A 23,943-nucleotide genomic window follows, 5' to 3' on the forward strand; every position below is an offset into this window, starting at 1 on the left:
GTCGCGCGCGCGCGCCCACGCTGCGGCCCCGCCGGGTGCTCCGGGGGTCGGCCGGGCTGCGCGTGCGCGCCCCGAGCGCGAGCGGCGCGGGCTGGGCGGGGGCCGCTGGGAGGCCCGCGAGGCGCGAGGCCCGGCGGCGCGCGAGCCCCCGGGGCGGGTAAAACCCGGTTGCTGCTGCCCTTACCCCCTCCCCTTCCTTCCTACCCCCCCTTTCCCGCCCCACTCCTCACTTTTCAACCCCTCCCCCCTTCAAAAACCCTAATTTGTTTCTCTCTTTCTCTTTTAGGGGGGCGGGCCCCGTTACCCCTGTTGAGGGGCGCAGCAGGCGCGGCGGGTGCCGCTGCCCCTGCGTCACGCACGCACCTTCTGCACCCCAACTGCTCCGGGCCCCGCTGCAGCCCCGCAGCCCTCTGCCCCTTGGAGTGGGCTCTCGTCAGGGACCCTCGGCCGCTGCATCACCTTTTCTTTTCTTCCCGGTCCCCCGAGGCCCTAACTGCCCCCGGCAGCTCCCCAGCTCGCGCCGCGGGCCCTACCCGACCTCAGCGCTTTCTGCATCTCGGCCTTGCACAGGCCCCGCTGCTCGCTCGCTCGCGTTCCTCATTCCTGCCCAGTTGGCCGACCTTGGGGAACCCAGATTTGTTTCTTGTTAGGATAGTCGAGCAAAGGCCCCCTCCTCCCCTGGGGGGGGAAAAAGCTTTCCCATCTCCCTTGATTACTCCCTTCCTCCTTTTTGAGGCACTTTGCTCTAGCAAAAATACTTTCTAGATTTTTCCTTTATTCTGAAGCAACTTTCAGCAGACGTTCTTTCTTCACACCCAGAGACTCCCCCTATTTGGAGGATCTTTACACATCATAAAAAGTTCCATCCTCCCAGCTTTTCCTCAGATCTTCGTATTTTTAACTCTCTGTTCGGCTTCTTCTATATATATATATATATATATATATATATTTGTAATAGAATATATATATATACATATATATCATGCCTGTTCACCCCACTTCCACAGTTCCCTTCCGTGGATGTGTGGGAGATAAGGAGAGGAAAGAACTGTTCCCTTAGCCACAAACCCTTTCCCCAACAAGATCCTTTCAGTTTGGTACTGCTTCCTTCCTTCCTTCCTTCCTCCAAAAATCACCCTGTCCCTCCTACTCTCACTCCCAATTTTACACCCGCTTCTGGCTTCTTTAGCAACCCTAGTGTTGACCACCCCTTCCTTTCCACCACCTGCTTTCAGACGAAAAGAAGTTGACTGCGTGTTCAGAATCCACCACCCTGCGATCCACGAGGAAATACCCAGGGGTCTGATTGTCACCAGAATCCCTCTCCCCGTGAGGGCGGGGGGGAGGCCTCCACTGGGTCCTTCTGTTCCCTGGAGATTCATTCCTGCACTTGCTCCTCTCCTGGTGAGTTTTCTCCCTTTTGCACTTGTCCAAAGACACAATCCCCTGGGCCTGCTGAAGGGATGTAGATGCTCCTTAGGTTGATGCCTATGTCCTTATTTATTGCATGCCACTTTTGCCTTTTCTGGCATAGATGCCTCCAGGAGATGGGCCGGGAACCATCAATTGTATGCCTGGTCCATGGAATGCTAGCTAGTGAAAAGTCTTTCCATTCTTGAAAAATAGATTTTTTTTTGTTTATTTTGGGGTCTCAGCAGGTGATGCTCAGGAATTACTCCTGGCTCTGCACTCAGGAATCTCTCTGGGCAGGGCCCAGGGGACCATAAGGTATGTTGAGGATTGAACCTGGGTCGCAAGACAAGTACCACTGTGCTATTGCCCTGGCCAGTGATACTCAGGGTTCCTCTTGGCTTTGCACTCAATTATTCCTTGCAGAGTGATCCCTGAGCTCAGAGCTATGAGTAAGCCCTGAGCCTGCCATATGTGCCCTACCCCCCCCCAAAAAAAAAAGAATTACTCCTGGTGGTGCTTGGAGGACTGTATCAGATGCCAATAACCAAACCCAGATTAGGCCCCTTCTAGCAAGCTCCCTACCTCCATCCCCCGTTTTTTTTTTTTTAAGAAATCAAACACTCTCATGGGAAAACCCCCCCCTTTTTGCTTTATTTTATTTCTTTAATATTTGGTTTGGGGGCCACTCCTTGCAGTGCTCAGGGCTTACTTCTGGCTCTGTGTGCAGGGATCACTCCTGGAGGGGCTCAGGGGGATTATCTGGCTACCAAACCTGGGTCAGTTGCATACAAAGTAAGAGCCTTACCTTCTGTTATCCAGTCCCATGTCTTTTGATTTTTAAATTAAAGTTTTATTTTCAGCAAAAACTAATTTAGTAAATATGAAGGATGATGTGAAGTCCTTGGAAAGTACATCTACTGACTTGAAACTTCGGCTTCAGTTTTTGTTTTTTGCTTCTTAGTGGTTGTTAGACATACATCCACAAATACAGACATATTTGGGCATGTGGGGACTCAACATTTTATCCTTTTTAGACCAGCAGTTCTGTTTTTGTTTGGGGGCCACGCCCTGAACACTCAGGGTTTACTCTCCTGGTTCTGTGCTCAGGGATCTTTTGTGGCTTCAAAAGTGACTTCAGCCCACTTTTTGTGGACTTGGGACCCCATATGGGGTGATGAGGATCGAACCTGGGTCAACCACATGCAAGGCAAACGCCCTCATTCTTGTCCTAGAGCAGCAATTCTGAGGCATTTGGATCTTAGGACCCCTTTACCCTTAAAAATTATTGAATACTCGGCCAAAGCAATAGTACATCCAGTAAGGTTCTTGCCTTATGGCTGAATCATGATCAATCCCTGGCATTCCATATGGTCCCCTGAGCCCACCAGGAGTGATCCCAGTAGTGCAGAGCCAGGAGTAAGCTCAGACCATCACTAGGTGTGGCCCCCAAGCCAACATATAAATAGAATAATAATATTAAGCAGCTAAAATAATTTGTGTGCATGTGGGATATATCTGCTGACATCATTGCTATTTTAAATGTTTAAAATTGTGGTTGATGATATTAATTTTATTTTATTTTTAAATTTTTATTAGTGAGACAGATATTTGTTAATTTTAAAGTAGCAATAATAACTTAATGTATGTTAACATTATTGTTATTTTTATTTAAAAAAATTTCGGGACAGGACTGGAGGGATAGTACAGCAGGCAGTACATTTACTTTCCTTGCACACAGCCAACCTGAATTTGATCTCCAGCATCCCATGTAGTCCCCTGAGCATGCCATAAGTGACACCTGCGCACTGCCTGGTGTAGCCCAAAAACAAACAAACAAACAAAAATCTTTATCGGGGCTGGAAAGTGAGCTCAGTGGACTGAGTGCATGCTTTGCATGCAGGAGGTCCAGATTTGGTTCCCCGACCCATATGGTCCCCTGCACACCGCTGCAAGCAGTCTCTGAACACTGCCTGATGTGAGCCCAGAACAAAACAATCAGACAAAACAAAACACTCCTAGATACCAGAGGGAAAGTTGGTGAGAACCATGGCATTCTTTTACACTTTTAAAATCATCTGGATTCTCATATCTGCTTCTGCCTTCTGCTGCTTGAGATCTGGCATTAAGCCTCTGCAAAATTTTCCTGAAAATGGAAAAGCCGAAATCCAAGTATTATTAGGAAATTGATTTTGATCTCTCTCTGACAGACTTGTGAGGTCTGTTCCCTGTATACCTCACTAGTGAACATGGTTTTATAAAATTTAAATGCTTAGTTGCTTTTTTTTTTTTTTGCTAGGATCAGCTTTTGAAATGAAATTTTTATCTTTGGTTCTGGAACCACACCTGGTGGTGCGCAGGCCTTACTTCTGGCTTTGCACTCAGGGATCAGTCATGGCATGCAAGTCAAGCACCGTTCTTGCTGTGCTATCACTCTGACCCCAAACCACTTTGCTTTGGACTGTTGAGTAATACCCATTGCCCCAACATTTGAAAGGCAGTACAGCTGTTTCTGGTTTGGGGCATAAAGCTGCACAGATGTGTGTGGGAGCATCTGGTAAGATGCTTCCTGCTGGGGTTCGAAGGGAGGGTCCAGTGCGGAGGGCACTGGCCTTGCATGCACCTGCCCTGGTTCAGTCCCTGGCATCCCATCTGGGCTCCCTCCTGGCTTCTTTGCAGGCACCTGCGTGCATACTCTCCCTGCTGACTCCTTACTGTGCCTCCCTGAGCTGGGCACCGCCTTTGTCCAAGCCCCGATCACAGTGAGCCATGGACCAGTACAGTCTCGGCGACGAGGGGGCCCTTCCAGCAGAGCTGCACCTGCCCCCGTTCTCTGAGAACCAGAGCCTCAACTGCAGTGACCCCCTCAACCGCGACCTGGGCCCTGGCCCCCGTGACCTGCTCTACGCTGGCCTGGGTGGTTTGGACCTCGACCCCAGCCTGCCGGCCCCTGAGGTGCCCAGCGAGGCTCTGGAGGACAACCTGGACACCCTGTCCCTCTACTCAGGCAAGGACAGTGACCCCACAAAGCTGCTGGAGGAGTGTACTGACCCCGAGTCTCAGGCAGCCTTGCAGGGTGAGGCGCTGGCGGGTAGCTGGGACAGGGGGTGGGTGGGCTCAGCTTCCCTGCCCAGGAGGCTGAACCCTGATCCTAGGGAGCAGTGCTGAGAAACCTCGGGGGAGTACTCTGCTTTGAGGCCGACCCCAGCTTGCAGAGAGGCACTGTGAACATTTGAACCCATCTCTGGGGCATTCCTCTGCTGAGAGTGTCCAGTTTTCCTCCTTAATCATCGTGTTCACAAGCATTTGAAAAAGGAGGCTGGTAGGGGTAAGAGTGAGAGTCCAGCGGGGAGAGTGCGTGTCTTAAATGTGGCCCACCCAGATTTGAAGTCAGGCATGCCATAGGGTTTCCCAAGCACAGCCAGGCATGACCCTTGAGTGTGGAGATGGGAGTAATCCCTGAATACCTCCGGGTGTGGCAAAAAAAAAAAAAAGAAGAAGAAAAGAAAAGAAAAAGGAAAGGAATTAGGAGGCTCATGAGGATGGGAACCCTGACCTGCACCACCAGACCCCAATCCCATTTTCCTTATTCAGAACTATCTGTTGGCATCACCTGATCCCAGACATTCACTTAACTTGTGTAAGTGAGGTGAAGTGAGGGGACAAGTGACGTCCTGGAATGACATCGCCTCATTGCTTCTCTGTGTCCCATGTGGGTTCTCTGCCACCAAGGGGAGTCCAAGGAGCCCATGGTGCCTCCTCTGCAAATGTCCCCAGTTACCTGGGAAGTCTGAGCTGTCTGTCTCGAGTTCTCGCCCCCTTCCCCCTGGAGACACCGTTAAGGCCAGAGCGACAAGGTAGCACAGTGGTAGAGCTTTTGGCCTTACACGTGCCCCATCTAGGCTCCATCCCCAGCACCTCAAATGGTCCTCCCTGAGCACCACCCCCATGTTTGGGGACTCCAGCCACCCCAGAGCTTCCCAGCTTCCTCACCTGTTCTCAAGTGGCATGGCTGGTTGAGATGGCTGGAGGTGGAACTGGGATGTATGACAGAGTGGCACAGAGCTGGGTCTGTGGTGCACATTCCTCCTTGCTGCTTTCCCACGTGACAGATTTGCATGCTCGGGTTGCCGCCCTCTGCTAGCGCAGTGCTGCTGCAGTCCCCTCTCACCTCGACAGCTCTCTTTTCTTTTTTCTTTTCCTTTTTGTGGGGGCATACCCACCAGTGCTCAGAGTTTACTCCCAGCTCTGCGCTCAGGAATCACTCTTGGAGTGGCCCAGGGGACCCTGTTTGGTGCTGGGGATCAACCCTGGGCCAGCTGCGTGTAAGGTGAGCGCCCTGCCAGGTATACTATGTCACTGCGGCTCTGTCTGGCCTGTTCTCTACGTGTCGTCAGTGATGCTGATAGCAGAGATGCTGGCGCCCTGCTGCCACCACCTCCCTGTCCTGTTGTCCAGTGTTTCCCCAGGAAACTCTAAGCTACAACTGCCCACTGAGGGTGGGGAGGATTGGCGCCTTCGCCTAGGACTCCATGTCTGGGCCCCCTTTCCTGCAGGCTCTCTGCCCCTGCAGACAAGCTGCTGCGGGTGGGTTGGGGCCACCTGCCCACTCTCTTTTCTGCCATGCCAGAGCCCCGGGTGGCCCTTTAGGATGGACGTGATGACCCGAGCTTCCTCCCTCCATCTAGACCTGGGGCTTGGCATGCTGAAGGCCCCGAAGGAGGCTGAAGAAGGTGGCAGGGCGGCCTCGGGCAGTGCCCGGAAGGGCCGGCGACAGCACAGCTCCCCACAGAACCCACTTCTGGACTGCAGCCTGTGTGGAAAGGTGTTCAGCAGTGCCAGCTCGCTCAGCAAACATTACCTGACGCACAGCCAGGAGAGGAAGCACGTCTGCAAGATCTGCAGCAAGGCGTTCAAGCGCCAGGACCACCTGTATGTGGGCTCATGCTGACCCGCGGCACCCCCACCCCACACCCCTTCTTACTGATCGTACCTTTTCTTGAACGGGCACGGCGCAGGGACATCCCAACACGGAAACTTTGGCCAAGATTTTCTTGAACCTAGTGGTGGAGCCTTGGCTTTTTAATTTTTCTCCCCAACTCTTGAATTGTATTTCTCCTTTTTGGGGGGGTTCTTCCAAGCTGTGCTCAGAAGGCCTATGGGACCCCTGCTCTGGCATCTCTTGATTCAGGGCAAGGCACTAAGGGTGCTCCAGGGATTCTCGGGCAACTGGAGGCCCTGGGCTGCACCCAGTGAGGCTCTGGGACCCTATGGAGCCGGGTCGGGTGCAGCATCCCTCTCCCCCGGTTCTGAGTGCCCAGGGGGACAATCAGCTTCGCTTGCTCCTTCAGGAACAATGAGACCCTTTCTGAGATCAGGAGGCTGGCCAGTGGAATTGGAGCTCCCAACCTGCACACTGACCAGTGACTTCCTAGCTGATTCCACCTGCTTCTCACTCTCCATCCAGATGCGGGAGAGGGAACTTCCACCTATGGGCTGATGCTGTCTGTGGGCCAGGCTGTGGGGGAGGTCTGCGCCCTATCCCCCTGAAGAGGGGGGCCCAGGGGCATTTTACACTTGTAGTTGTGTGGGTGGAAGTCGCTGGAATCAGCCGTGTGTGTGTCTTCACTTGTCAGAGTCACCTTTGGCTGCTTTCTAGAAACTGTTTATGCCTGCTAGGAAGTCTCTTTTGGGAGTTTTTCTTTCATTTTGGTTTTGGGGTCACACCTGGCAGTGCTCAGGGCTGACTCCTGGCTCTGTGTTCAAGGATCACTCCAGGCAGGCTTGGGGGCCCATAAGGAGTGCTGGAAATGGGATCCCAGTTGGCCACGTGCAAGCCAAGTGCCCTGCTCACTGGACAATCTCTCCGGCAGGCCCTTCTGAAATTTCTTAATTTTTTGCTGTGGGAGTGCTAGACAGTTTCCTCTCTGAGTGAAAGGCCCCCCTCCTCCACCCCCCATCTCTCCCCAGCTTAGAATTTTCTTTCGTGCTTTCTACTTTGTTTTGGGGCCACACCCAGTAGTGCTCAGTGGTAACTCTGCACTCAGGAATTACTCCTGGTGGTGCTTGGGAGACCATATGGAATGCCAGGGATCAAATTCGAGTCAGCTGCGTGCAAGGCAAGCGCCTTTCCCACTGTACTACGGGTCCAACCCCAGAATTTTTTTTGTTCTTGGAGTTGCTGAAAGGGCCTTTCTTCAGACAGAGGCTTTTCTGAGACATTGGGAGCCCCAGAAGCAGGTCCCCCCGCTCCTTGGGGCCCCCTGCTCCCTGCCTGGGAGCAGCCCTGCTGCCTGGTGTTCCCCGGGAACCCACTTTGGGGAGGGCCAGCCAGACTCCCTGGGGTTGCGTATTTTGCATCCCGCAGTGGGGGTTGGGCTGCTAACCACTGACTGCTCCCCCAGGACCGGGCACATGCTCACCCACCAGAAGACCAAGCCCTTTGTGTGCATCGAGCAGGGCTGCGGCAAGAGCTACTGTGACTACCGCTCGCTGCGGCGGCACTACGAGGTCCAGCATGGCCTGTGTGTGCTCAAGGAGGCGCCCCTGGATGAGGAGGCCCTGGTGGACTCCCCCCATGCCCATGAGGCGGCCGGCCTGCGGCCCCTGGTACCCCCCGAGGCCCGCTCACCCGGCTCGCTGCTGCCCAGCCGGGACCTGCTGCGCTGTATTGTCAGCAGCATTGTGCACCAGAAGATGCCGTCCCCAGGCCCCGTGCTGGCTGATGGCGAAGGGAGGCCTGCGGCCTGCCCCTGCCCACCCCCCACAGGGCCCCCCTGCACCCTGGTGGGCACCCCCACCGTCCCTGAAGGGCCCGACGAGCCCCGCTCTCTGCGGAAGGAGCCTGCAGACACCCGAGCAGCAGAGAATGGCGGCCCTGACCTGGCCGAGGCCGAGCCTGTGCCGCTCCAGCTACCATCCACCCTGGAGGCCTGGCCCGACAGCAGCCCCCTGCCCACTTGCCTGCCCCTGTTCCGAGGCCAGGCTGGCCCTTCAGGCGCACCACCAGCTGGCCATGGCTTCCAGTGGCTGCGGAACCTGCCGGGCTGCCCCAAAGGCAAAGGCAACAGCCTGTTTGTGGTGCACAAGCCACCCACCGGGCTGGCCCGCGAGGGCCCACAGGCCGGCTCCACGCCTTCTCCCGATGAGCCAGAGCCCCTGCCCAGCTCAGGGCCTGGCCTGGAGGAGGCGCTGCCCTTCCCACCCTCACTCCTAAAGGTGTCTGGGGAGGTGGTGGGCGACCCCCGCTACGCTGGAGGGGATGACGACAGCTGGGCAACCAAGAAGAGCAAGTTTGAGAGCGAGGCCCTGGCCTGGCCCGGCCCCGCGGAGCTGGGCGCACTGCCCCCCGACGCCACCCCGCTCTTCCGCCAGCTCTTCCTCAAGTCACAGGAGCCAATGGTGAGCCCCGAGCAGATGCAGGTGCTGCAGATGCTTGCCAAGTCCCAGCGCCTCTTCCCGCATGCGCCCGGGACAGCTGGGTCCTGGCCGCAGCAGTCCCCACTCCTGCCACCTGCTGCAGCTGATGCTGTGCACATTGGGGCCGGGAACCCTGAGCCCGAGGGCTCCCCAGCCCGCCGGAGGAAAGGCTCGGCCACCTTCCCCAGGGAGGCCTCCCCGGGCAGCAGCAGACGCGATTCCAAGGGAGGTGCCAAGGCAGCTGCCACTCCCCTACCCCTTGGGGCTGCACCTCTGGACACCCCCGGGAACCCCGACCTCTCCTCTCTGGCCAAGCAATTGCGATCATCAAAAGGTACTTTGGACCTGGGTGACATCTTCCCTGCCGGGGGCCCTCGGCAGGCTCCGCTGAGCGGGGACGAGCCCCCCGGAGTTCAGCTGGGCGGGAAGCAGGCCCAGGCTGAGAATGGCGTGGCCTCAGGGACTGCCAAGGCTGAGAAGGTCCCGGCCTGCTCCCGTGGTGGCTACCGGCTACTTCCGAGCAACCCCCGCGCCCAGCGCTTTTCGGGCTTCCGGAAGGAGAAGGTGAAGATGGACCTGTGCTGTGCTGCATCCCCCAGCCAGGTGGCCATGGCCTCTTTCTCCTCAGCTGGGCCACCTGTGGAGGCCCCCCGCGACTCCAAGTCCAAGCTGACCATATTCAACCGGATCCAGGTATCTGCCAGGGGTCTGCAGGCTGGATCTGGGGTGCTCAAGTCCCCCTACCCTCTCGTCCTCTGGTTCCTCCAGCTGCTCTAAGCCTCAGGGGCAGGTCACAGAGGTGAAGGTTCAGGGAGGGCCCCCCCAGACCCCTAAACACAGAGTCGCGGACCTGACCAGCCGCTCTCCCTGGCCCTGCTCTCAGCTTTCTTGCTTTCGCCTCTCCTTCCTTTTGGACCAGCCCCACTGCTGTTCCTCAGGGGACCCCTGTGTTGCGGTGGCACCTCCTTCACCCCTCTCGTGATGGTGGGGCAGCATGCCTGCACCCAAGAGTGCCTCCTAACTGTCTCTACACAGCCCCCACTTCCTTGGTGGAGTTTTGTTGGTTGGTACCCGGTGGGCCACAGTGTACTGGGGAGGGACTCTTCTCCATCCTGTTGAGCACTATCTGTTCTGAGTCAGTAGGGACACATCCCTCCATCCCGGGGGGATGTGCACCATCCGCGAGCTTCCAGCACAGTCCATGGCTGTGCCTAAATCGCAACTGTTCGTCAAAATACTGTCATCACTCCAGAAAACACCCACACCCCTTAGTTGTCATCCCTCTGCTCCAGGGCCTCCAGCCTCAGGAAAAGGAGCATCTGCTTGCCTGCCTGAGAGCCGCCGCCCATCTGGGCACTGCCTGGCCACAGAGCCCTGCGCCATGGCCTGCTGGGCTTGGCCTATTTGTAGCTTCCAGGGCTGTCAGCCCTTTGAGAGCTGAATCCTGACACCTGCAGCAGCCCATTTTTGTATGTCACTGTCACTGTCCTCCCATTGTTCATCAATTTGCTCGAGCGGGCCCAGTAATGTCTCCATCGTGAGACTTGTTGTTACTGTGTTTGGCAGGCAGAATACTTTCGGTAGCTTGCCGGGCTCTCTGAGAGGGGCGGAGGAATCGAACTCGGGTCGGCCATGTTGGCTGCTTGCAAGGCAAATGCCCTACCCGCTGTGCTATAGCTCCAGCTTTGTATTTTTGTATGTATGTTAGTGTTTGTATATATGGTATACATGTGTGTGCGCATGTGTGTGTCTGCTGTATGTATGTATGCATGTGCATGTGTGTATGCATGTGTGTGTGTGTCTGTGTACCTGTGTCTTTGTGTTTGCACGTGTGCATGCAGTTTGTGCATATGGTGTATATGCATGTGTGTGCATGTATCTCTGCATGTGTGTGTATCTGTGTGTACATGTGTGTCTATGCATATGTGTCATTCTCTCACTATAGGCTTGCTGTGATGGGCTTTGCCCCAATCACACGGCATTGTCCCGTGCCTTTCTCTTCCCCGTCCATCCCTTTTACACAGATTCCCAGCCCTCAGGCCCTGTCCTGTGGGTTGAAGGCATTCTCCTTCGCAGAGTCTGCCTGGAGCCCCGTTTTTCTGTCTCCTGTTTTGTTTTGTTGGGAGGCCTTCCAGGGAACCCTGTGCAGCAGGCATGGCCCTAAGTTGTGTGCCTTTGGGGGTTTTCTCTTTGGCGCAATGGTCTGTTGGCTCAGGCATGTTCTGCTCCTCAGGGTGGAAACATCTACAGGCTCCCTCACCCCATAAAAGAGGAGAACATAGCCAGCAGCTGGTGAGTGCAAGGCCCCACCTATTCCACCCAGGGTGGGGCTGAGTTTGGAGGGGTCCCTGCTTCTGGTGCCTTCCCGTGCTACTCCCACGAGCTTGAGACCCCGGTGCTTGCAGAGAGTGGCACAGATGAGCACAGGGCCTTCATGTGTCCATCGTTTCATGGGTCAGACTAAAGCACAGGCCCGTGGTGTGGCCTGGTGCCAAAGCCCTGGGTGCAGACACAGCGTGGTCTGTGCTTTTATCTCCCTCGGAGGGTGGATCAGAGCCCCTTCTCCCCTTTCCTGTCACGTCTCCCCACAGTAGCCAGCAGAATGGGGGCCCTCCTGACCGGGTGGAGTCCCGGAGCACCTATGTCTGCAAGAACTGTGGCCAGATGTTTTATACTGAGAAGGGGCTGGGCAGCCACATGTGTTTCCACAGTGACCAGTGGCCATCCCCTCGGGGCAAGCAGGAGCCACAGGTAAAGGGACACGGGTGGTATGCACTGCACTTGCAGGCTTCCAATAGGCCGAGTGTCAGTCTGGGTGCTGGGTTGTGCATCCCCACTTTGGACCGGCGCAGCCGTTCTGTGCACCCCCTTAACGTTGTTTCTCTTGGCTCCACCTGTTCCCCGTGTCCAGGTGTTTGGCTCAGACTCTTGCAAGCCTCCAAGACAGGTGCTGAGACCCGAGGGGGACAGGCAGAGCCCCCCAGGAGCCAAGAAGACTTTGGATGGCCTGGCAGCAGCCCCAGTAGTAGCCTCTGTACCTGTCCCTGTGGCTTCCATGAGCCGGCCCCCTGGGAGCACAACCAAGGTAGGCTCCTGTCCAACATTTGCTTCTTTCCCCTCTTCTCACACAGACATGGAGGGCACAGCCAAACTAGAGCCAGGGGAGATCCTGACTCGGGAAGTTCCCCCTGCATGCTCCTGCCCCCACCCCCAGCTCAGTTTCACTCCTGGCAGGGCCCATGCAGGGTGGGCAGGGTTAGCAATGGCAGAGCAGGATGTGGGAGCCCAAAGAGGGTGCCTGAAGCCCAGCCTGCAGTGATCAGGGAGGACTTCTTGGAGGATGGGGTTTGGACTAAACCATGATATTGTGGAGGAGCAAGACTCAGAGAAGAGGAAGTCAGAGTATTCTCGCACCAAATGGCCCGTGTCTCTGCCCGTGCAGGAGGCTTCCACCCAGAGGAACCCATACTGGCCCAGGGGCAGGGAACCGGAGGGTGAACATGGGGCGTCCTGTTGCAGGACCTGATGTCACTATGAGGGGAATGTGCTTCCCTCCGCACCTGCATCCCGCTCCTGGGGTGCCCCTCTGTCTCCTGCAGCTGCCCTCTCACATTCCCCAAATCCCACTCCTGCATTTCTCGCTAGGCGTGAGGCCCCAGCTCAGAACATGGGACATAGCACACTGGGTGGGCCCCCACTCCTCACCCTTTTTCTTGTCCTGGGCCACCTTGAAAACTTGACTCCATGGGTACCCTCCCATACTGCTGAACTCTCCCCTCTAGGGACAGGAAAGGGAGCGGGAGGAGAGAGATGGCAAGGAGAGCCCACACCGGAAGCGGAAGAAGCGCCCCCAGCCCAAGGCCCTGCTCATCCCCCCACCGCCCGCCCCGACGTTTGGGGAGCTGGGCACCGGGGGCTGCCACCAGAGCTGCTTGCGTTCCCCCGTGTTTCTGGTGGACCGCCTACTGAAGGGGCTGTTCCAGTGCTCACCCTACACTCCGCCACCCATGCTCAGCCCCATCCGTGAGGGCTCGGGGCTCTACTTCAACACACTGTGCTCCGTGTCCGCCCAGGCCGGTCCCGACAGGCTCATCAGTGGCACGTTTGGTGAGTGGGTGCTGCAGCTGCGTGGGAGTAGTCTTGCATGGCCAGCCTACTTCCATGGTTCTCCAGGGCCGTGGCAGTGCAGGAGCCGCAGGTCCTGCTGCTGTCCAGTGGGATCCTGGGGCCCTTGGGGCCTGCAGCTAGTCTAGATTCTGCGCATGCACTCATCTGCAGTTTAGGCCTTGCCATGCTCTTCTCCCATTGAACTTAAGGTGTTTTCTGTGTGGTCCATAGCCCAGTAGAGACCAATGGCTTGTTCTCTTTTGTTGCCAAGCTCCAGTTCCACCTTCCACGGAAGCCAGGTTGTCCAACAGCGGCTGGTCCCTGGCTCTCTTTAACTGGGAATGAGTTTGCCTTCAATTTAGTAAGATCCCTGCTGGAGGTCAGAGTCATGGTAGCCATTTCTGGAAAGCCCCAACTGTCACCCGATGTTGCCCCTAGTTTGGGATGAGAAGCACCACCCTCCCCCTGGGTCCTCATGTGCAGTGGAATGGCTCTTCTCTCTGCTTTCCTGGCTTGTCCTCCCGCATAGCTGCAGAGAGTTGTGGCTGATGTGTTGGAGTAGAGAGCTGCTTGTGTTTGTGCTGCTTGCTTCGGGAGCTGGCATGAGCATGTCACTTGATTTTTAGTCAAATTGGGACACTGCAAACATGATGGAACACTGCCTTCCCCTCCTGCTCCTACTGTTTGCAGTGTCCTGATGAAATCCCCACCATTCTCTGAGATGCTCCTGATTTTCCTTCACCCTTTTCTCTCTAGTCTTTGGATTTCATCATTTCCACTGACAGGCCCGCAGGTTGGCTGTCCCTTTATCTGGCCAGCTCAAATCTGCTCTTGATCCTCACCTTGGTTATTGTACATTTATTTATTTATTTATTTATTTATTTATTGGGTTTTTGCACCACACCCAGCGGTGCTCAGGGCTTACTCTTGGCACTGTGAATTATTCCTGGCGGTGTTCAGGGGACTATATGGGATGCTGGGGATCAAACTCAGGTGCAAGGCAAGTGCCCACCCCGCTGTACTGTATCTCTGCCCCCCAATTTGTTGCCTTTCAATTATTATTTGGGACGCACACCTGATAGTTTCCTGATAGTTTCTTCCAAATCCCAATCATTTGGGGGCCATGGAATGCATCCAGGATTCTGGTAGGCAGAGTACATCAACCAGCACTTTGCATCGTATCGCCAGCCCTAAGGACTGTTACTGACCTTGTTTCTTTAATGAGAAACATTTATTATGTGGGCTGGAGTGATAGCACAGTGATAGGGCATTTGCCTTACAAGCGGCCAACATGGTTGACCCGAGTTCGATTCCTCCACCCCTCTCGGAGAGCCTGGCAAGCTACTGAGAGTATCTCACCCGCACGGCAGAGCCTGGCAAGCTACCCGTGATGTATTCAATATGCCAAACACAGTAACAAAAAGTCTCATGATGGAGACGTTACTGGGCCCGCTCAAGCAAATTTATTATGCACTTGGTTGTTGGCATGCTGGGGGTGTGGGGTCCCTAGCTCCTTGTCGGTGCAAACATGTCGAACTCCCCTTTGATAGAGCCAGGGCCTGGGCAGGGAAAGTTGCACAGACTGTCACTGTTCTTAACACATGCCAGTCAATATCTGTGAGTTTGAATGCTCCTGAAGATCCTGTTAGCCAGGCTGGAGAGAGAACACAGTGGGGAGGGTGCCTGCCTTGCATGTGGCTATCCTGGGTCCAGTCCACAGCACTGCAGAAGGTCCCAGTAGCCTGCCAGAAGGGATCCCTGAGCACAGAACCCGGAGGAAGCCCTGAGCACCACCAGGTGTGACCTGAACAAGGTCCTAACAAACAAACGCTTTTTCATCCAGTCCATTTGTCTATCTCCTTCCTCTACTCATTCCAATGTCCTGTGGCCCTCCCTGCAACAGAGCTGTTTGGGGTGATGTGGTCACCCTCTTGCCGTGTCTGCTCTGTGGCCTCCGGCTTTGTGTTGAACCTGAATCCCAAAGGCTGATTCACAGACCCCACCCAGGATCCCAGTATCCCGCCTCTCTTTGGTCATGTTGAAAAGCTTTTTCAGGTAATTGGTGTAAGCGCATCACACACTGTGTCTCTGTGACTTCGGTTACTCAGACAAGTGTCTTCAAGGCTTCTCACCTTGAGGTAAAAGAACTTCTTGTCCCTATGTCATGCACATATGCTTTGTTCTCTCTCTTCTCTGGTTTTTAGGCTACAGCATCCCTGCCTCGACCCCAGTGGCTGGTGTTGTGAGGCCATGACATGTGACCTCCTCGGGGTCCTTCTCTCCATCCTTGGGTTCCACACTTGGAAGTGGGTGTAGTGGATTGTTGGGGCGTTCTGCTGTGATGATTTGAGGTGCCCTCGGAGCCTACTCTTGACTGTGCTGGACAGTGGTCAGGAGGCAGCCTCCCCTGGGCATTCTTTGTGTTTCCTAGACCAAGGGGATGGCAGCATCAGTGTCTCCGTGCTGAAGGACGATACCAAGATCAGCATCGAACCGTGAGTCCAGCCAGCTGAACCACCTGGGGGCCTCCACAAGCTGGTTTATCTGCCTCCTTGAGACTTGGGGCAGACACAGCCACCTCGGAGAAATGTGGGGGAGTTCCTGGGGACCCCATACTCCTTCTGTCTGGGCCAACTCTAGTGGGGCTGCAGGGATTCAGTGCCCAGCACCCCAGGGTTCCAGGAGGAACCGGCGACTCTCATGCTCACACCCAATGTTCAAGGACTGTGTCTGCATGGTGGGGGCCACGTGCCAGGTACCCCCCTGTCCCCAACCCCAAGAAAGACACCTGAGGCCAAAGGACGTCTCATCCAGGGAGGGGCTGGTGTGAGGGTTGTGGGATGATCTGACCCTAACTACCCACCCCTCAACACCCCCAAGTGCAGCTCTCCAGCCCCTGAGCAGTGCTGCATCCTCAAGTCCTCACCTTGCACCCTGGACCAGTGCTGAGGGTCCCGAGAGAGGGGCCTGAGAGAGGCTCTACAGGCCTGTGTTTGTGGGAGGCCAGCAGGGTGCCAATTCCACCTTCCTGGTGGGCCCCCTGACCTGACTTGTGTGGTTCCCCCAGGCATATCAACATTGGCAGCCGGTTCCAGGCTGATGTGCCGGAGTTGCAGGAGCGGCTGCTGGCCGGGGCAGATGAATGTGGTGCTTCCCTGGTCTGGAAGCCATGGGGAGACGTGATGAACAACCCAGAGACCCAGGACAGAGGTGGCTGGGTTGGGGGTCCTCCCTGACCCTCAGGGGCCTGACACCCAGACTTGAGGGGGCAGGAGAGGCCCAGGCTGATGTCCACGTCTCCTCCCTCCATCAGTGGCCGAGCTCTGCAACGTGGCCTGTTCAAGTGTGATGCCAGGAGGGGGCACCAACCTGGAGCTGGCACTGCACTGCCTGCACGAGGCTCAGGGCGATGTGCAGGTGGGCCTGGGCCCCAGGGTACAGGCTGGGGGCAGGGCGCAGCTGCACCCACAGGAGTAGCCGTGCATCCTCCTCCCCTGTGAACTGGGAGGCCTGGGGTGCTGGGGACAGATCAGGGTCCTCCACTGAACCAGTTCTCCCTCAGGGGAGGGGAGTCCTACCCAGCCCCACATGGATCCCCTTTATTTCTGAACTTCATCCTTAACATAAAAAAACCCATGTCTGGACCCAGGATATGCCACAAAGGGTGGGATCCCAGGCTTGATCCCCAGTACTGCAAGGTCCCCAAACCCCACCTGGGGTGACCCCAAACCCTGATCCCCAGATGTAGCTTCCAGGCACTGCCAGGCATGGCTCCCAAACCAGAAAAACCATTGGCTGCTGCCGAGTGCTGGATGACCCTCAAAGGGGCTGTGACGGGCACATAACAGAAAGCTGGTTGTGGCTCCCAGCACCCCCAGGAAACCCCACACTAGGTGGGTGCCTGCTTGGGGACAGTGTCAGGCAGGGGCGCCAAGCATAGGAGCTGTTCCCTGTGCACCTCCTGCCAGGCCTCTTGTTGCAGGTCGCTCTGGAGACTCTCCTGCTCTCTGGTCCCCAGAAACCACGGACCCACCCCCTTGCCAACTACCGCTACACAGGTGCTTGGGGTTGGGTCTCAGGTTCTCCTAGGGGAGCCCTTGGCTGGGAGGGGGACACATAAGTGTCTTGAGCAGCTGCTCTGGAGCAGCCCCAAGTGCTGCATCTGGAGGGGGCCATGCTGTGTGGGGTTCAGGAAGGGGCATTGGTGAAGGACAGTGGGGTCCCAACTGGAGAGACATCCCAGCCCTGCTTGCCCTTTTTGCTAGGTTCTGATATCTGGACCCCTGTGGAGAAGAGGCTCTTCAAGAAGGCCTTCTGTGCCCACAAGAAAGACTTTCACTTGATACACAAAACGGTAATGTGGGTGCAGACAGGCTGGCCAGGGCAGAGCACCTCCGTCATTGCACCTCCAGCCACACCAGTACTGAGGCTCCTCACAGCAGACTGCATGACTGCATGCAGTGCCAGAGTGAACTGTGCAGCCCTGAGAGAAAGCATGAGGGGGGATGGCGAGTACCTTGTACACAGCCAACCCAGGTTCGATCACCAGCATCCCATTAGGCCTCACCCCTACCCGAGCCCTGCCAGGAGCCATCCCTGAGGAGCCACCCCTGAGCACAGAGCCAGGAGGAAGCCCTGAGCACCACCCAGTATGACCAAAGAAAATTCCAGAAATTAGTAACTCATCTGCTCTTAGCTGTGCATTGCCCTGAACAGTGGAGAACTTGGCCAGCCATCTGCTCTGACCACTTTTCCCGGAAGTGAATCCTCCCTTGTCCTCTGTGCACAGGGGCACACAGCCCCTGCCCACAGTTCTGGGACCACGTTTTCTGTGCTTTCCTCCCGGGAGTTGTGAGAGTGGCTGCGTTGTCACCATTGTTCTCTCCCCCTGCGCCTCACCTGCAAGTCAGGCTTCACTGAAGGAGCAGACATGGCTCAAACAGACCTCGTGGCTCCACGGCCTGGGTGTCCATCTAGGGGGTCTTGGGCCTGAGAAGATCTCGAGTCAGCAAAGCCTCCTACTAGCCTGGTTTCTTGCACTCTGCATTGGTACTGCCCCATGTGCTAAGTCTTCATGCCTTCTTCCTTCCTTGGGCCACACTGGGTGGTACCGAGCGGCTCTTCCTGGCTCAGTGCTTGGGGTGACCCCTCATGTGCTGGGAGGACCTCATGATACTGTGGATGGAACCGGGATCTGCTGAGCTCACGGCTTATTAACCCTACCCTGGATCTTGGGAACTTGGCATGTCTTTGTGGGAATGATATTTTATATACCTTCTGGACAGTGCCAGGCCAGTCTGTGGTCCAGGTCTGTGTGGTTCAGATAAAGACATTGCTGCTGGACCAGCATTGTGAGAGCCTCCATCACCTAGGAGGCTGCCTCTGTAGAGAGACCGCTGGGGTTATTGGCCCCGCAGGGTTCCCTGGCTCCTGTGGCTCTGCCCATTGCCAGTTTCATTTCTTTCTTCCAGATCCAGACCAAGACTGTAGCCCAGTGTGTGGAGTATTACTACATCTGGAAAAAGATGATTAAGTTTGACTGTGGCCGAGCGCCTGGGCTGGAAAAGAGGGTCAAGAGAGAGGCAGAAGAGGCCGAGAGGACGGAGGCCAAGGTGGCAGTCCTGGGCCCTGGTTCCAGGGTGGGGGTGTCTGAGGAAAGATTGTGGGAAGACCCTCCGGTGGCTGCCTATGACTCAGAGCCTGCTTCTCCTATGGGGTGGGGAGGGGGTACACCAGGGCACCCACATGCTGTGTCGCCGCCTCTGCAGGTCACGTGCAGCCCTCGGGAGAGGCCCAGCCATCGCCCAACTCCAGAGCTAAAGATGAAGACCAAGAGCTACCGGCGGGACTCAATCCTCAACTCTAGTCCCAACCCGGGCCCCAAGAGGACCCCAGAGCCCCCAGGGAGCGTGGAGGCCCAGGGCGTGTTCCCCTGCAGAGAGTGTGAGAGGTACCTGTCCTATGCCCCACCCCCATGTCCCTGGCTGGCTCAGGTCCTCTGGGGACTCCTCAGGCCCTGCCTGCACCCCCTACCGCTGACCCGTGTCCTGTGGGGACTCCGAAGGCCTGCCTGCAATGCCCACCGCTGACCCCGGTCCTGTGGGGGCTTCGCAGGGTGTTCGACAAGATCAAGAGCAGAAATGCGCACATGAAGCGGCACCGCCTCCAGGACCACGTGGAGCCTGTGGTGCGTGTCAAGTGGCCAGTGAAGCCTTTCCAGCTCAAGGAGGAGGAAGAGGAGGAGGAGGAGCTGGGGGCGGGCATCGGCCCCCTGCAGTGGTGACCAGCGGGGCCGGGCAGTCCCTCCACGAGTGTCTAGGACCTTCTCTGACCATGCCCCACTCAGCCCTTAGGGCCTTAGAGCACAGTCCAGGGAGCCGCGACTCCCTGGGGCACCAGAGGCTCCTCTCCCTGGGGTCCTGCGCAGGACTGGGAAGGAGCCGGTTCCATCCCGGGAGTGATTCCATCTGAGCCCCAGGCTGGGGATTTGGCTCCGTTTGTTAGGTAAGCCCAGAGAATCAGTGGGAAGATGCTTCAGATCTCCGACCAGTGGGGCCCCTCCTGGGTTGGGGAGGGGTCTCTCTCTGCAGTTTTGATTCAGTCCCTAGTCTTGCGATGACTTGTACATGTTGGGTGTTTTTTTTTTTTTTGTACGTGTCCACTTGTAAATCGTATTAAATTGGGTTCTTGAGCTGCTGTGCTATCTGCTGTATCCCTTGACCCACCCATCCAGCAGAGACCTTGGGGCTCTGCCACTAGCTGGGGACACAGATGGGTGGGCCAAGTCCCTGCACTAGGGTCCACCCCTCCCAAAACTCCATAATCCATGGGGGAGCAAGGAGATCAGCCCTGCGGGGAGAATGAGCCAGTGGTGCCCCTCAAGGCTTCAGGGATTGGTCAGGGAATAAGGGGCAGGGGTTCTTCGAAAGTGTTGACTGTGCAAATATCAGCAGTCAGGAGGGGGGATGCCAGGAATCCAGGCTTCCTGGCCCATCCTCACCATCAGCCACCTTTTGGGCTGCGCCTTTCTCTTGCAAGTTCCCATTTTTTTAAGAGGGAGGAAAATCTGCAGCCAAAGGCCCCGTCATTTCTAGAAGGGTTTCTGGTAGTGAGAAAGGTAAGGACCCAGCTCTCCTGGCCACTTGGGCCATGTCCACACAGCTGCCCTGACTACTGCTCCAGACTGGACTTCTCTACCACGAAGAGAAGAGGAAGTAGAAATGGATGCTGGGCAGGCATACCTTGTGTCTGACACAAAGAGGCTGGATTCATGGGGATTCACTCGGTGTGGTGGACAGCGAGGGTCGGCCTCGCTGTGGGACTCCAGTGTGGGAAAGCAGTGATGGTTGTCTAGAAACAAAGGGAAAAACAAGGGCCAGAGAATAGAACAGCAGGTCCTATTTGCCTTGCACATGGTCAACCCAGGTTTGATCCCCGGCATCCCATAGGATCCCTCAAGCACCACCAGGAGTAAATCTGGAGCGTAGAGCCAGGAGTAACCCCTGAGCATCTCTGGGTGTAGCCCCAAATCGAAACAAAACAAAAAGGGAAAAACAAGTGATGAGAGCCAGGACTGGGCAGCGTGACTGGAAGCTTAGGAGAGGCCAGAAGCTGTGAGGTGGGTGGTGGTGACCGGGGCTGGGGCGGCAGAGCAGAGAAACAAAGGCAGGACAAAGCACACATCTTTCAAATTTTTTGTTTTGTGGGCTGGAGCGATAGTAGAGTGGATAGGGTGTTTGCCCAGCATGCGGCCGACCCGGGTTCGATCCCCGGCATCCCATATAGTCCCCCAAGCACCACCAGGAGTTATTCCTGAGTGCAGAGCCAGGAGTAACCCCTGAGCATTGCTGGGTATGACCCAAAAAAGAAAAAAAATTGTTCTGTTTTTTGGGACACACCCAGAGGTGTTCAGCTGTTACTCCTAGCTTTGAACTCAGGAATCACCCCGCAGTGGGCACAGGGGACTATGTGGGGTACTTGTGTGCCAGGGAAGTACCCTCTCTGCTATACTATAGCTCTGCCCCCTGAGGGTTGCATCCCACAGGTCAGAAGGAGGATAAGGCTGGCATTGGAGTTTCAGGGCATGAGCAGCCACGCAGAAGCCTTATCTCAGGAACTGAAGAGGTTCTAGTGCTCTCCCCACTGCCACTCTGGAAGCACAGCACCACCCAAGGTGGCCTGGCATCCTGCAGGGTCAAAAAGGTGGGGGTGGGGGGTGGCTAAACAGAGGATGAAGTGGTGTTTGCAGGGTTTTGACACTGTGGTTAGGGGAAAGGCCTGGGGCGTCTAAGTCACAATGTCCAGCCTGACCGCCCTCTTCCTCTCCTGTGCCCATGACCAATTCACTTTCCCTGCCGGAGCCTCCGTGTTCCTGTTCTGTAAGGTGGGAAATGCCTGCCCCCCGTGGCTCCTTCCGAAGAATTAAGTACTGGGCAGGATGCAGCACCACAAATGGGGATTGGTCAGGGAATGAGGGGCAGGGGCTCTTCACAAATGGTGACTCCGCATAAATATCAGCGTCAGGAGGCAGGATGCTAGGAATCCGGGATCCGCAGAACCCAGCATTCAACCCCGAGACACAGGGCACCTTCCTGGCCCATACTCACCACCACCCCCCTTTTGGCCTGTGCCTTTCCCTTGCAAGTTCCCATTTTTTAAGAGGCAGGAAAATTAACAGCCAAGGGCCCCTGTCATTTCTAGAAGGATTTCTGGTAGCGAGAAAGGGAAGGACTCGGCTGTTGATCTGCAGCATGTTCTAGCCACAACTGTGACTGTATAGGTTTGCTATGAATAGCAAGGGGTGCTCTGTGGTGTGAAGAGTGGGTATGATGGTAACCACTGCTACATAACAAATTACTCAGGAGTTGAACAGCTGGGAGCAAACGGAAGCTTCTCTAACAGGGCCACCCCCACAGGCCCCAGGAACCGAAACTGCTTGAAGCAATTCAGGCCCAACCGCACCTGCTCTTGGGTCAGAACACACTGGTGACCACAAGTGGGTTGTCCTTGGGTGTCAGAATGTGGGAGGAGATGGGGGCTGGAGTAATAGCACAGTGGGTAGGGCATTTGCCTTGCACGCGGCTGACCCGGGTTCGATTCCCAGCATCCCATATGGTCATCCGAGCACCGCCAGGGGTAATTCCTGAGTGCAGAGCTAGGAGTAACCCCTATAACCCCTCTGCCTTGCCAGGTGTGACCCAAAAAGCAAAAAAAAAAAGTGGGAAGAGAGTTGGGGAAGCTTTCTTCTGTCCCACAGTTCTCAGCCACTCCCACCCTTCCATAAGAGCAGTTCTATAGTCCATAGTCCCTGAGATATCTGTAGCCTAATCATCTGGGAGAGTCCCATCCACTAGCACTACCAATTCGTTTTCTGGTCTTTCACTGCAGAATTTCATAACAGGAATCAGTGAGGGCCAACCACTGGAATCTGGATCTTCAAAAAGTAGTTTTATTCAGTAAATAGTTTAAGGGTTTGGGGATAGAGTGATAGTACTGCGGGTAGGGTGTTTGCCTTGCACACAGCTGACCTGGGTTTGATACCCATTGTTTGATATGATCCCGTGAACTCACCAGGAGTAATTCCTGAATGCAGAGCCAGGAATAATCCCTGAGTATTGCCTGGTGTAACCCCAAAACAAAACTAAATCTTTTTGTTACTATTAGTTACTAATAGTTTACAGAAAATGTGGAGAGGTGGTGCAGAGTTCCTTAAACACACCCAGATCCCCTGTAATACACTTAGATTAGTATGGCACTTTTCTTACCACAAATGAACCATTAGTGATACATTGTTAATAAAAAGAGCCCATATTTTATTCAGACTTCCTTGGTTTTAGTGGCATGTCTCTCTATTCCAGGACTTCCCACGAACACTTCTTAGCATTTGTAATTTTTCCTTAGGCTTCTCTTGGCTCTGACAGTTTTTCAGGCTTTCACTGTTGTTGATGACCTTAGCACTTTGAAGGAGGCATTAGGAGAAAGTGCTTCTGCTGGGATGTGTTTAGACTAGGAGGAAGCCCACAGAGGGCAAGTGCCATTTTCATCAAACTGTCCTGAAGGTACCAGCTGTACCTATGCACTGCTGATGGGAACCACAGCAACTAGCTGGTAGCGTTCTGTTTCTCTGCTGTGGACTTGGGCCCCTACCTCCTGCCCTCTGAAGGAAGTCACCAGTGCATAGTCCACACAGAGAAGTCATGCTCCACCCTGAGAGTGCAGTACAGATTATTAGAGTTTTGTACAGAATATTCTACCCCACTTAAGTGCCCCATCGTTTATATCATCGAGGTTCGTGGATTTCTTCTACATTCGATTATAAATCAATACTATATTTTGTTGCTAAAAGCATTAGTTTTGGTCACTGGGAGTTGTTTCTTCAACATCGCATCGGGTGTGTGTTGGGGGCTGTGAGACAAGCGCACCAGCCTTTCTGGTATGAATCATGTTCCATAATTTCCTGCCTAGTTTTAGAACTAGTCATATATCCAAGGAGCCTGGCTCCTTTCACTGGAGAGTGTTGTTCAAAACCAAGATCTGGCCACGAGGTGTGCCTAAGCCTGAAAGAAAAGGTTTAAAGTTTTATGGCAGGGGAGGCCTGAACTACAGCTGGCGATGTTCTGGGACCCCATGTAGCACCAGCAGCAAGCAGGGGTCGGCTGCATGCAAATCAAGAGTCTTAACCTTTCCTATCTCTCTTGGCCCCTAAAAACCTGAATTTTTAACACTCCCCGCTCCAATTATTATTTTAATGAAACAGGATTTTGAAAACGCCTCAGTTCAGTATTCTCTCTAGTTTCAGTACTTCACTGGTCTTCCGGAACCAATTTCACCGTGGTCGGCAGAGGGCGCAAGAAAAGGCAGCTCGGTTTCCTTTCCATTTCCTAAGCCAACCGAAGGATTGTTACAAGCTCTGAAGGGGCGTGGAGGCGGGAACCAGACTGCGCAAGAGCTGTCAAACCCTGACGTGGGTGGGGAACCTCTTCCGGCAAAGGCGGCGGGGATATCACG

The 23,943-nt window shown here is 55.3% G+C and overlaps 1 protein-coding gene across 1 annotated transcript; it reads left to right on the top strand.

Moving 5' to 3' along the window:
• Positions 1 to 4,179: 4,179 nt before the first annotated feature.
• Positions 4,180 to 19,219, top strand: ZNF541 (zinc finger protein 541). Its single transcript, XM_056136955.1, has 15 exons — positions 4,180 to 4,486; positions 6,099 to 6,342; positions 7,815 to 9,522; positions 11,063 to 11,121; positions 11,421 to 11,580; positions 11,741 to 11,914; positions 12,612 to 12,936; positions 15,368 to 15,431; positions 16,004 to 16,146; positions 16,250 to 16,353; positions 16,919 to 16,994; positions 17,202 to 17,290; positions 18,408 to 18,548; positions 18,705 to 18,886; positions 19,051 to 19,219. Exons 1-15 carry the CDS (start codon positions 4,180 to 4,182, stop codon positions 19,217 to 19,219), a joined length of 3,945 nt encoding a protein of 1,314 aa, XP_055992930.1.
• The last annotated feature ends 4,724 nt before the right edge of the window (positions 19,220 to 23,943 follow it).

This window comes from Sorex fumeus, unplaced genomic scaffold (genome assembly GCF_029834395.1).
Source record: "Sorex fumeus unplaced genomic scaffold, SorFum_2.1 ptg000122l, whole genome shotgun sequence".
NCBI lineage: Eukaryota > Metazoa > Chordata > Mammalia > Eulipotyphla > Soricidae > Sorex > Sorex fumeus.

Excerpts from the sequence above, each read along its gene's own strand:
- ZNF541 (XM_056136955.1), top strand. The coding sequence starts at position 4,180 with ATGGACCAGTACAGTCTCGGCGACGAGGGGGCCCTTCCAGCAGAGCTG. Across the intron at positions 16,995-17,201 it reads TGCCAACTACCGCTACACAG|GTTCTGATATCTGGACCCCT; the intron begins GTGCTTGGGGTT and ends CCTTTTTGCTAG. Across the intron at positions 18,887-19,050 it reads CCCTGCAGAGAGTGTGAGAG|GGTGTTCGACAAGATCAAGA; the intron begins GTACCTGTCCTA and ends GGGGCTTCGCAG.